The sequence below is a fragment of the Ursus americanus genome, chromosome 31 (assembly GCF_024610735.1).
Source record: "Ursus americanus isolate L20-20 chromosome 31, mUrsAme1.1.p, whole genome shotgun sequence".
Taxonomy (NCBI): Eukaryota; Metazoa; Chordata; class Mammalia; order Carnivora; family Ursidae; genus Ursus; species Ursus americanus.
In genome coordinates this window covers 7,566,579-7,579,490 of record NC_142157.1, presented here as the reverse complement: position 1 = coordinate 7,579,490, position 12,912 = coordinate 7,566,579, and the positions used below count along the sequence as shown (strand labels likewise).

The following is a 12,912-nucleotide window of genomic DNA, read 5'->3' as shown; positions in this document are numbered from 1 at the left end:
AAGCCAATGACTTTGGGGAAATTTTTTCCTTGTGTATTCCCCTGTGTGCTCCTCTCTCACTTGGCTTTCTCTATGACCACAGCTCCCTCTCCTCCGCAGCACCAAAAGTCTGTTTTGATGTAGGAAAGATGTTAGAGTTTGAGGCCGATGGTCAAAAAAGAATTCTTGAGACGTCTTTGGTGCAAAAAAGGTGATTTTATTAAAGCACAGAGACAGGACCCATGGGCAGAAAGAGCTGCAGTGGGGTCGTGAGGGGTGGTGATTATATACTATGGGGTTGGGGGAGGTAAGGAAAAGGGAGGTTTTAAAAGAACTTTCATGTATTAAAGAAGACACACAGGATACTGTTGGCTTTGCTATTTGTCAAGTTAAGGTTATTTTTCCTTCTGGTAAGGCATTAACAGTAAGATAGTTGGGAGCTTTCTGGAGGAATGTTACATTCCTCCTATCACACATCCTTATCAATGGGCTGTAGGTTTAAAAGAAATTCAATTTTATTTACATTTCCTTCTGCCTCAGCCTCCCTCAATTTTATGGAGGGGAGGGTGATGTTAGGGCTTCAGGAAACTGAGTTATGGGTCTCTGGAAGTTAGGCTATTGATAAGAAAGCTTCTTCCTTGTAATTCACTGGGACATTTGTAAACTGAGGGAGACTCCTGTCCTGCAGGATTGTGATCTCTATTAGTTAACTATTTATTTTTCCTTTCCATAGCTTTAGGGCAGCCAGAATGCCTGAGGAATGTCACACATATCATATGGTTGGGGGGGGGGGTCGGTGTCGGGTGTCAGCTTCTGCTTTGTCCTCAGCTGGCCTTCTGCTTCCTCATCCTGTTTCTCCTCCAAACCATGTCTCCCTACTTCAGAACTTCTTTGATGTGGCTTCTTCTTTCCCATTGTGGAGTTTGTTCTGTTAGTCTTCAGGATAATTTCTGGGGTATTTAGAAAGATTTGATAGTTATCTAGTTGTGTTTGTGCGATGAGACGAGTCTGGGGTCCTACTCATCTACCATCTTCTCTCCCACCTCCTCAAATATATCTTAAATACATTTTATTGTATTTGCAGTTATGTAATGTATGTGTACACGTTCACTGTACTAAGTAGAGTGAATAGAAGAAATACTAAGGATAAAATTTGTCTGCTTTTTTTCTCTTTTGCTATTTTTAAATAACTTATAAAAGTCAAACTATAGACAAAATCAAATGGTTTAGAAAAAAATTTATTAACCATTTAAATTCATAAATTCATAAACTATATTTCAATGTAAGGTCAAATCAAATAAAGGAAAGTACCCTTGAATTCATTAATGTTGGTTTCTTGATATTTCTTTCTTACTAGAGGAGGAAGCAGAAGGAGGACCAGAAAATTTGCTCTTTAATCAGTTAGAGAAGCAGTGATCCTACACAAGTGTTCAATATATTAGATCAAGGCTGTCACGTATGTTCAGTGAGGAATAATTTCATTTAGGTAGCATTCCAAGTAGGAATAGAAAATTTAAAAAATAAGTAAATGAATAGATATAAAGTAGTAATTGTCATATTAAAAAATTGAATAGTCTGGCCAAGTGTAGGAATTTTGCAACACCTTAATCATGCACTAGATCCACATACAAAAAACTTGGGAGCTTTTTAGATGACTTGAAGATGTTGCCACAGTTTCTGATTTTGCTTTCTTGTGTTATTTCTTTAGGTTTTGTGTCTCTAAACCGCAATTATTCTGCTCTATAGAACAATTATTTCTGTATGAATCTCTTCAATATATGGTCTGTGATACAACATGGTTTTCTTGTTTGATTTATAGAAACTCTGTGCTTGTCGATAGATTATACCTCTTATTCATTTTTGTCTCCATTCCTGCACGTCATTACTGCTTCACTCCTCAACTGGGTTAAATGGGTGATGGGTATTAAGTAGGGCACTTGTCATGATGAGCACTGGGTATTGTATGTAAGTGATGAATCACTAAATTCTACACCTGAAACTAATATTACATTATATGTTAGCTAACTGAAATTTAAATGAAAACTTCAAAATAAAATATATTAACGTTCAGTGGCCACATTTCTTATACTTTACATATGTGAGATGTAATCAGTGAATGACTGTTCTTAACTTCTTTCATTGGAAATTACTTGTAGCATTTGTGATCATTGTGTGGAAATGTGAAGGGGAAATGTGAAGGAGATATGTGGAAGGAGAAGCTATTCCCCTACCCCCCATCCCTTTGGATAGTGACTCTGGGTTTACTCAGCTCCAACAGCTTCCCTTCCGTAATAGTCAATTTTTAAGTGATTAGATCTTATTGACTTCACTTAGGTAAAATGTCACCAGGACAGTTTGAGATGGGGGAAGTGCAGAACCTGCCTTAAAATGTAGTGCTGTTTCTTAACAAAAGGTAAAAAGGATACTGGGCACAAATATCCTGTGTCTACTATAACTTGGTAGTGTTTCCCTAATTACTGAGTTATCCATTTTGTTATTCCAGGTATCAGCAAACATTTACTGGGCTAGATGACTATTTTAGGTTTTGTAAGCCATACAGCCTATGTTGCAACTTAAGTCCGTTTCTATAGTATGAAAATAGTCACAAATGAATGAGCATGGCTATGTTGCAATAAAACTTTATTTACAAAAAAGGCCACAAGGCACATTTGGCCTACAGTTTGTCTCCTTATTTATTTCATTTCTGCTAACACCTGGTTTTCTATAATAGCTTCCTAAAAGGGATCTTCTACCTGTGTATGTTTTGGTATGCTGTTTCTAGAAAATGTCACTGCTTAAAGATTTGTTTCTACTTTCTATTCTGTTCCACTGGTCTTGTGTAGTTCTGTGTTAATGCCTGGAATCCTTAATGACTAGAGATTTAGAACAGGTCCTGATATTTTGTAGGGCAAGTCAACCTACCTTGTTATTTATAAGAACTTATTTATTTTTTGGTCTTTGCACTTTTGTATAAATTTTAGAGTTAATGTGTCAAATTCTACAATTGCATTAAATCTGTACATCAAATTGTAGACGTTTACATCTAGGATATCAAGATTTACCTATTTGTTTATAAATATTAAATGTCTCCATTTTTAAGGTTTTCTTTAATGCTTACAATGTTTATGATTTTCTTCATAAAGCTCATTCATTTTGTTAATCTTAGATGTTTCATATTTTTATGGTATTTTAATTGCTGTCTTTTTAAAAGATATTTTAAACTACTATTAGGGAAGCGTAATAAATTTTTCTGTATTGAATTTTGCATCTGGAAATCTACCTAAACTGTCATAATGGTTAGCTTTTTATTTCCTACTTGCAAAGTCAAAGTATGTGTGAATAATAATTGCCTAAATTTTCTTGCTTTTCAATTTGAAATGCTATTTCTTTTTTTTTGCTTTTTTCTTTTTTGCCTTGCTGCACTGGGAAAGACCCCTAGAATGTTACTGAATAGACATGAGGAGAGTGGGTATTTTTCATTTGTTCCCAATTATAAAGGGAACGTTTTCTTGTTTCTGTGGTCAGTCAGCATACCTGTGCCTGCCTCTCTTTCTCAATATCATTTATCAAGTTAAAGTATTTTTCTTCTTTTCATAATTTGCTAAATATATTTTTTTCATGCTTCATAAAATTCTTTCAGCTTCTGCCTATTGTCCAATTCTGAAGCCACTGCTACATTTTTAGTTATATGTTACAATAGCACCCCGCATCCAGGTAACAAACTCTTTATTACTTTTGTATTTGCTGCTCAACTGATTGCTTTATTCGTTGCTTTACAGTAAAGCAGTAAAGCGCTTACAGTCTTGTTTTAGGTTATTGCAGTCTATATTTGACAAGAACCATAGTTCTTGTCAAAGAACCACAAGCCATAGTTCTTGTTAAATTTGTGAATAAAATTTGGCCATTGTTTCTTCAAATATTTCTTTTCTTTCCTTACCTCTTCTCTCCATCATATACTGCAATTACAAGCATATTAGTCACTTGAAGTTTTCTCACAACTCACTGATGATCTATTGATCATTTTTTATCACTATTTTTTAGTCTTTTTCGCTTTTAAAGTATTTTTTAATTGTCAATGTATATTAGATTTTTCCACATAGGGAATATATCCCAAAACTGATATTTAAGCTAGAAAGTTATTTGGGGACCTTAACAATTCTCATTAAAAATTCATCATTATACTTATTTTTCATATTTTATGAGGAATTATTACACTTTTTGTTTAACTAGTGAGAACTTTGCCACTAGTGATTTTGTGTGTTGGAAGTTGTGGTATAATACAGGAAATAAACACCTAATGCGTGCCTTAATAGGTCTCTATCATTAAGGGCATCTATAAATTTCAATAATCTAATTGTTAGGTTTTTTCTCACTTTCTTGTATAAAATAATCTGTTACTACATAGTTCAAGAATACTTTAAAATATGTGGTTAGTTCTCCTATATTTGCTTTGAAATGCAAATTTGTTTGAACACGAACAATTTGAGCCAAATATGAATTTTACATGTGTTTACGCACAATTTCATCTGTGAAAAGTACTGGGTGAAAGCAGAAAATTGACTCTATACACTATATAGGTTCATTCACCGTGTTTGTAGTGTGACAAACCAGTCCACGTCTGTTACAACTTTTCATCCAATTTCAGGTAACACTTCTTCCAAAATTGCACAAAAACAAGTTGCAAGCTATTCGATGCTCATTTCCACAAACAAGTTTCAAGTCTTCCTCAAGATAAAGAGCTAGCTATATTTCTAGTATTATGTATTTCTTAAATCATTTAACTGTGTAAAACAGAACTGTTCTTATTAGGTTTCTATGTTTTTAAAAAAATGTATCATTGGCAGTGTTTTTTGCATGCTGGGCACCTTACCTCATTTCTCTCATACATCCTGAAGTTTTTAGTGCATGATTTTTCATAGTAAGATGATTTTCAGGAAGGCATATGTTATACTTTAGAAGAACTGGCTGTAATTTGTCAGGGGAACTTAATTTTTTTGATATATATTAGCTTGTATACAATTTACATTCAGTAAATTGCCATAGGAAATATTCTGACTATATCCTTTATTTTGTTTTGCTTCTGTTTAATTTTCCTTGAAACAGCATAGCAATTCTCAAAGTAAAATTGAAATCTTAGTAATGTATATTATCTTTTATTTCTTTCTAATTTATTACCTCATTAACTATTTCTGTCATATATTAAATTACACAGAAAACAAAGTCTACACATGATCGGACAAAGAAAACTATAAAAACTGAGAAGAAAAAAGACAAAGGAAAACCTGAGGATTCAGAAGAGTAAGACATAAAGCTACATGTTAATATTTTTTCCTTGTTAATTTACATTTTCATTTTATACAGTTTGAGGTCATATAAACATAACTTATTAAGAGTTTCTTAAAAATATAACACTACGTAATACATAGTTTTATAAGCAGGCCAGGATATGATGGTGAAAGAGGGCTGACAAGGGAAGAACAAAGAACTAAAGGTAGGTTAGAAGAGGAGAATGAACCACAAGATATTAAGGAATAAGTAAACAGAATTAAATCTGAAAATGATTTTAGGGACAAAAGGATGTACATTTTTCCTTGATGGTTTGGCTAATGATTTGTGATTTGTACCTTAACTCCTTAGTCTGGGCATTATTTATTTTATTTTTTTAACTCAATTTCTTGATTATACATATTTTATAAAATCTATCTATTTTTTATGCATATGGATTATTGTAAAGTGGCCTTATTAAGTGAATATTTTCTTTAGTAATATATATTTTTTTGCATTTAGGATTTGCTCTAGTCAAATCCTAATATAAATATATAATTTTAAAAAGAAACTGTGAATTCAATCTTTATAGAGTTTCACAAATTCTGAAAAGAAATTCAGTGGACAAACAGCCTTGACCTTTGTCTCAGAAAAGAAAAGACGACCACTCTTTTTCCTTGTTTTCTTTTGCTTGTTTTGTTTCTTAAATTTGACATATGGTATTTGTCTTTCACTGACTAACTCATTTCTCTTAGCATAATATTCTCTAGCTCCATCCACATCATTGCAAATGGCAAGATTTCATTCTTTTTAATGGCTGAGTGATATTCCAGTGCGTGTTCCTGTGTGTGTCTGTGTGTGTGTCTGTGTAGAATAACATTTCTCAAACTGATTTCTCATTGGTATGATTAAAATATGGAAGTGAGATAAGGGAAGGATTTTCGAAGTACATTGATCATTTTTTGCTCTCTGGTCATCTTAAGTTTTTATTTGAATTCCGTTTATTTGATGTACAGTGCAATGTTAGTTCCAGATGTACAATACATTAAACATTTCTACAACACCCACTGCTCATCACAAGTGCACTTGTATATCTATATACACACATCACATCTTCATCCATTCATCAGTCTATGGATGTTTCCATAATTTGGCCATTGTAGATAATGCTGCTATAGATATTGGGGTGCATGTATCCTATTGAATTAATATTTTTGTATTCTTTGGGTCAATACCTAGTAGTGAAATTGCTGGATTGTGGGATAGTTCTATTTTTAACTTTTTAAAAAAAATAATAACAATTATGTTAGTCACCATACAGTACATCCCTAGCCCTTGATGTAAAGTTCCATGATTCGTTACCTGCATACAACACCCAGTGCACCATGCAACATGTGCCCTCCCTAATAACCATCACCAGCCTATCCCATTCCCCCACCACCCTCCATTCTGAAGCCCTCAGTTTGTTTCCCAGAGTCCATAGTCTCTCATGGTTCATTCCCCCTTCTGTTTACCCCCCCTTCTTCTTCCCTTTCTTCTACCGATCTTCCTACTTCTTATGTTCCATAAATGAGTGAAACCATATGATAATTGTCTTTCTCTACTTGACTTATTTCACTTAGCATTATCTCCTCCAGTCCCGTCCATGTTGCAGCAAATGTTGAGAAATTGTTCTTTTCGATGGCTGAGTAATATTCCACTGTATATATGGACCACATCTTCTTCTTTTTTTTTTCTTTCTTTCTTTTTTTTAATGATTTTTTATTATATTATGTTAGTCACCATACAGTACATCCCTGGTTTCCGATGTAAAGCTCGATGATTCATTAGTTGCGTATAACACCCAGTGCACCATGCACTACGTGCCCTCCTTACTACCCATCACCGGTCTATCCCATTCCCCCACCCCCCTCCCCTCTGAGGCCCTCAGTTTGTTTCTCATAGTCCATAGTCTCTCATGTTTCATTCCCCTTTCTGATTACCCCCCTTTCTTTATCCCTTTCTTCCCCTACCGATCTTCCTAGTTCTTATGTTCCATAGATGAGAGAAATCATATGATAGTTGTCTTTCTCTGCTTGACTTATTTCACTTAGCATTATCTCCTCCAGTGCCGTCCATGTTGCAGCAAATGTTGAGAACTCGTTCTTTCTGATAGCTGAGTAATATTCCATTGTATATATGGACCACAACTTCTTAATCCAGTCATCTGTTGAAGGGCATCTTGGCTCCTTCCACGATTTAGCTATTGTGGACATTGCTGCTATGAACATTGGGGTGCATATGGCCCTTCTCTTCACTACGTCTGTATCTTTGGGGTAAACACCCAGTAGTGCAATGGCTGGATCATAGGGTAGCTCAATTTTTAACTTTTTAAGGGACCTCCACACTGTTTTCCAGAGTGGCTGTACCAACTTGCATTCCCACCAACAATGTAAGAGGGATCCTCTTTCTCCACATCCTCGCCAACAATTGTTGTTTCTTGCCTTGTCTGTTTTTGCCATTCTAACTGGCGTAAGGTGGTATCTCAGTGTGGTTTTGATTTGAATTTCCCTGATGGCTAATGATTTTGAACATTTTTTCATTGTGTCTGTTAGCCATTTGTATGTCTTCATTGGAAAAGTGTCTGTTCATATCTTCTGCCCATTTTATGGTTTATTTATTTGTTTCTTGTGTATTGAGTTTGAGAAGTTCTTTGTAGATCTTAGATACCAGTCCTTTATCTGTAGTGTCATTTGCAAATATATTCTCCCATTCCGTGGGCTGCCTCTTAGTTTTTTTGACTGTTTCCTTGGCTGTGCAGAAGCTTTTTATCTTGATGAAGTCCCACAAGTTCATTTTTTCTTTTGCTTCTATTGCCTTTGGAGATGTGTCATGAAAAAAGTTGCTGTGGCCGATGTCAAAGATGTTGCTGCCTATGTTCTCCTCTAAGATTTTGATGGACTCCTGTCTCACATCGAGGTCTTTCATCCTTTTAGAGTTTATCTTTGTGTATGGTGTGAGAGAGTGGTCAAGTTTCATTCTTTTGCATGTAGCTGTCCAATTTGCCCAGCACCATTTATTGAAGAGACTGTCTTTTTTTCCACTGGATGTTTTTTCCTGCTTTATCAAGGATTAGTTGCCCAAAGAGCTGAGGGTCCATTTCTGGAGTCTCTATTCTGTTCCATTGGTCTGTGTGTCTGTTTTTGTGCCAGTACCACGCTGTCTTTGTGATCACAGCTTTGTAGTACAGCTTGAAATCTGGCATTGTGATGCCCCCAGCTTTGTTTTTCCTTTTTAACAATTCCTTGGTGATTCGTGGCCTTTTCCGGTTCCACACAAATTTAAGGGCTGTTTGTTCCAGTTCTTTGAAAAATGTCATTGGTATTTTGATCGGGATAGCATTGAAAGTGTACATTGCTCTGGGTAGCATGGACATTTTAACTATGTTAATTCTTCCAATCCATGAGCATGGAATATTTTTGCATCTTTTTGTGTCTTCTTCAATGTCTTTCAAGAGTGATTTGTAGTTTCTAGAATATAGATCCTTTACATCCCTGGTTAAGTTAATTCCAAGATAACATATGATTTTGGGTGCTATTGTAAATGGAATGGATTCCCTAATTTCTCTTTCTTCAGTCTCATTGTTCGTGTATAGAAATGCAACTGATTTCTGAGTGTTAATTTTGTATCCCGCCACATTACTGAATTGCTCTATAATTTCTAGTAGTTTGGGAGTGGATTCTTCTGGGTTTTCCATATAGAGTATCATGTCATCTGCAAAGAGACACAGTTTGACTTCTTCTTTGCTGATTTGGATAGCTTTTATCCCCTTTTGTTGTCTGATATCTGTTGCAAGGACTTCTAGTACTATGTTGAATAATATTGGCGAGAGTGGGCATCCTTGTCGTGTTCCTGATCTTAAGGGAAAGGCTTCCAGCTTTTCCCCATTGAGAATGATATTTGCTGTGGGCTTTTCATAGATGGTTTTTGTGAAATTGAGGAATGTACCCTCTATCCCTACACTCTGAAGGGTTTTAATCAGGAAAGGATGCTGTATTTTGTCAAATGATTTTTCTGCATCTGTTGAGAGGATCATGCAGTTCTTGACTCTTTTCTTGTTAATAGAGTCTATCATACTGATAGATTAGCTAATGTTGAACCACCCTTCATCCTAGGAATGAATCCCACTTGGTCATGATGGATAATCCCTTTAATGTACTGTCGGATCCTATTAGCCAGGATCTTGTTGAGAATTTTGGCGTCCATATTCATCACGGATATCGGTCTGTAATTCTCCTTTTTGATGGGGTCTTTGCCTGGTTTGGGCATCAAGGTAATACTGGCCACATAAAATGAGTTTGGTAGTTTTCCTTCTGATTCTATTTTTTGAAACAGCTTCAGGAGAATAGGTATTATTTCTTCTTTGAATGTTTGGTAGAATTCCCCGGGGAATCCATCAGGGCCTGGAAGGTTTTTTGGAAGGTTTTTGATCACTGCCTCAGTCTCTTCATATTTAATTGGTCTGTTTTAAAAAATCAATTTCTTCTTGTTTCAGTCTTGGTAGTTTATAGGTTTCCAGTCAGTCATCCATTTCTTCCAGGTTGTTTAATTTATTGGCATAAAGCTGTTGATAAAACTTTCTAATGATCCTATTTCATTGGTGTTGGTTGTGACCTCTCCCTTTTCATTCATAATTTTATTAATTTGGGTCCTTTCTCTATTCTTTTGAATAAGTCTTGCCAGTGGCTTATTGATCTTATTTATTCTTTCAAAGAACCAGGTTCTAGTTCTGTTTATCTGCTCTAGTGTGCTCCTGGTTTCTAATTCATTGATCTCTGCTCTAATCGTGATCAACTGATTTCTCTTGCATGGGTTAGGCCTGTTCTTCTGTTCCTGTTCCTTCTTCTTGGGGTGAGAATATAAAAACTGCAGTTTAGATTTTTCTATTCTTTTGAGTGAGGCTTGAATGGCTATATTTCTTCCCCTAGGACCGCCTTTGCAGTGTCCCATAGGTTTTGGACCATTGTGTTTTCATTCTCGTTGGTCTCCATAAATTGTTTAAATTGATTTTTGATTTCCTGGTTTATCAAATCATTCCTGAGCAGGATGGTTCTTAGTTTCCAAGTGTTTGAGTTTCTTCCAAATTTTTCCTTGTGATTGAGTTCCAGTTTCCAAGCACCGTGGTCTGATAATACGCAGGGAATCATCTCAGACTTTTGGTATTCGTTGAGACCTGTTTTGTGACCCAGCATATGATCTATTCTGGAGAACGTTCCACGTGCATTCGAAAAGAATGAGTATTCTGTTATTCTGGGGTGTAGTGTTCTATATATATCTATGAGGTCCATCTGGTCTAGTATGGCATTCAACACTCTTGTTTCTTTGTTGATTTTCTGCTTAGGTGATCTGTCTATTGCTGATAATGGAGTGTTGAGGTCCCCTCTATTAATGTATTTTTATCTATACGTCTCTTTATTCTGGTTAAGAGTTGGCTTGTTTATCTTGCTGCTTCCCTGTTGGGGGCGTAGATATTTATAATTGTCATATCCACTTGTTGGATCCATCCTTTAAGAATAATATAGTGTCCTTCTGTATCTCTAACTATGGTCTTAAGTTTAAAATCCAACCTATCTGATATGAGAATTGCTACCCCAGCTTTTTTTTGAGGTCCATTGGCATGAAAAATGGTTTTCCATCCCTTCACTTTCAGTCTGGATGTATCTTTAGGTTCAAAATTAGTCTCTTGTAGACAGCAAATGGATGAGTCATGTCTTTTATCCAATCTATAACCCTGTGGCACTTTATGGGAGCATTTAGGCCATTCACATTGAGAGTGATCATTGAGAGATTTGAATGATATCATGTTGCCTGTAAAGTCTTTGTTTCTATAGATTGTGACTTTCTGTTCTGTATCACTCTTGGGGCCTTTTTACTTTTATAGAACCCCCCTTAATATCTCCTGTAGGGCTGGTTTCGTGGTTATGAAATTGTTCAGTGTGTGGCGATCTGGAAGGTCCTTATCTCTCCATCAATTCTGAATGACAGCCTTGCTGGATAAAGGATCCTTGGCTGCCTGTTTTTCTCTGAAAGAGCTTTAAAATTGCCCTCCCCCAACCCTTTCTCTCATTGCAGGTCTGTGTAGACAGGTCTGACATAATCCTAATATTTTTGCCTTTGTACGTGAGAAATTTCTTTGCCCTGGTCACTTTCATTTTTTTTTTTTTTAAAGATTTTATTTATTTATTTGACAGAGATAGAGACAGCCAGCGAGAGAGGGAACACAAGCAGGAGGAGTGGGAGAGGAAGAAGCAGGCTCATAGCAGAGGAGCCTGATGTGGGGCTCGATCCCATAACACGGGAATCACGCCCTGAGCCGAAGGCAGACGCTTAACCGCTGTGCCACCCAGGCGCTCCGCCCTGGTCGCTTTCAATACTGTATCCTTGGATCTAATATTTGTGAATTGCACTATGGCGTGACGTGGCGTAGGTTTGTCATGGTTGAATTTGGGAGGGGTCCTCTCTGCCTCTTGGACATGAATGCTTGTTTCCTTTGCTAGATTAGGGAAGTTTTCAGCTACAATTTGTTCAAATATCTCTTCTAGACCTCTCTCTACACCCCCTTGGGGATGCCGATGATTTTGACATTGGAACATTTCATTGAGTCAGTAATCTCCTGTAACCTATATTCTTGAGATTGTCTATTTTTGAGCCAAGTTTCTGTTTTAGCTTTCTCTTCTACCATCCCATCCTCCAATTCACTAATTTGTTCTTCTGCCTCATTTATCCTGGCCGTCAGAGGATCTAGTTTTGACTGCATTTGATTCATAGCATTTTTAACTTCTGCCAAATTCCCTCTCATTTCCGCCCTTAGAGATTCTATATTCTCGTTAATATTTTCATTAATTTTTTTTCAAGTCTACACATCATCTTGACCATTGTTACTCTGAACTCCATTTCTAATTATTTGGTTATATCCATATCCATCAGTTCTGTGGCAGAGGCCACAGACTCATTATCTTTTCTTTGCTGGGGGGGATTTCTCCTTCTCGTCATTCTGATGAGGAGAGGTTGCAGGGTTGCCCAGAGCCCATATTATTGACCAGGACCCAGGTAGTGTGCTCTTGTTTTATAGAGACCTTAGGGATTTGGGCTTCTTGATTTTTCAGCCTGCCTTCTGGGGGAGGGGCCTGCTGCGCTGATATTCAGGCAACCTTGTTTGGGTAGAGTTTCCCCGTCCCCTGCGAGGGGCGATGGGGATTGGCACAATGTGAGCTGGTATTTCTGGGTTTTTGTTCTCTGGTGGCTTTCCCTGGTGGTTTTCTGTAGCTCTTCTGAGAGTCAGAGCAGCAGTGGCCGAATCTCATCCTCTGTCTCAGAACAGAGAGATCGCAGTCTGCTCTCCACTGAGCTCGTCTGGCCTCTTTAACTCTGTTTCTGTTGGTGCTGTTCAACCCTGTAGCGTCCCGGGTTGTGCACCCCACACCCGGCATCCCAGCCCTCACTTCCAGGGCCAGCACGTCTCTGTCCTTTGTGTTTCTAACACCGCCAGCTGCCCCCGTGCGTGTTCCCAAGCCCCATTTCAGTTTGGTTCCCACGCACTCCGGATCTCCAGTTTTCAGACTGGTCACGCGCACGCTTCCCAGCTCCCAGTCTCAGTCTGCTCTCTTGTGGGTGCCGATCCACGAGTCA

General features: G+C 37.1%; 1 protein-coding gene across 1 annotated transcript in view; it reads left to right on the top strand.

Annotated features, from left to right (window-relative positions):
- The window catches only part of CCDC7 (coiled-coil domain containing 7), a 337,092-nt gene that overhangs the window by 77,834 nt on the left and 246,346 nt on the right, over positions 1 to 12,912 (top strand). Inside the window, exon 12 of the mRNA XM_087857885.1 lies at positions 5,192 to 5,277. Coding sequence (XP_087714011.1) covers positions 5,192 to 5,277 — 86 coding nt within the window. The remainder of the gene's footprint in view (positions 1 to 5,191; positions 5,278 to 12,912) is intronic.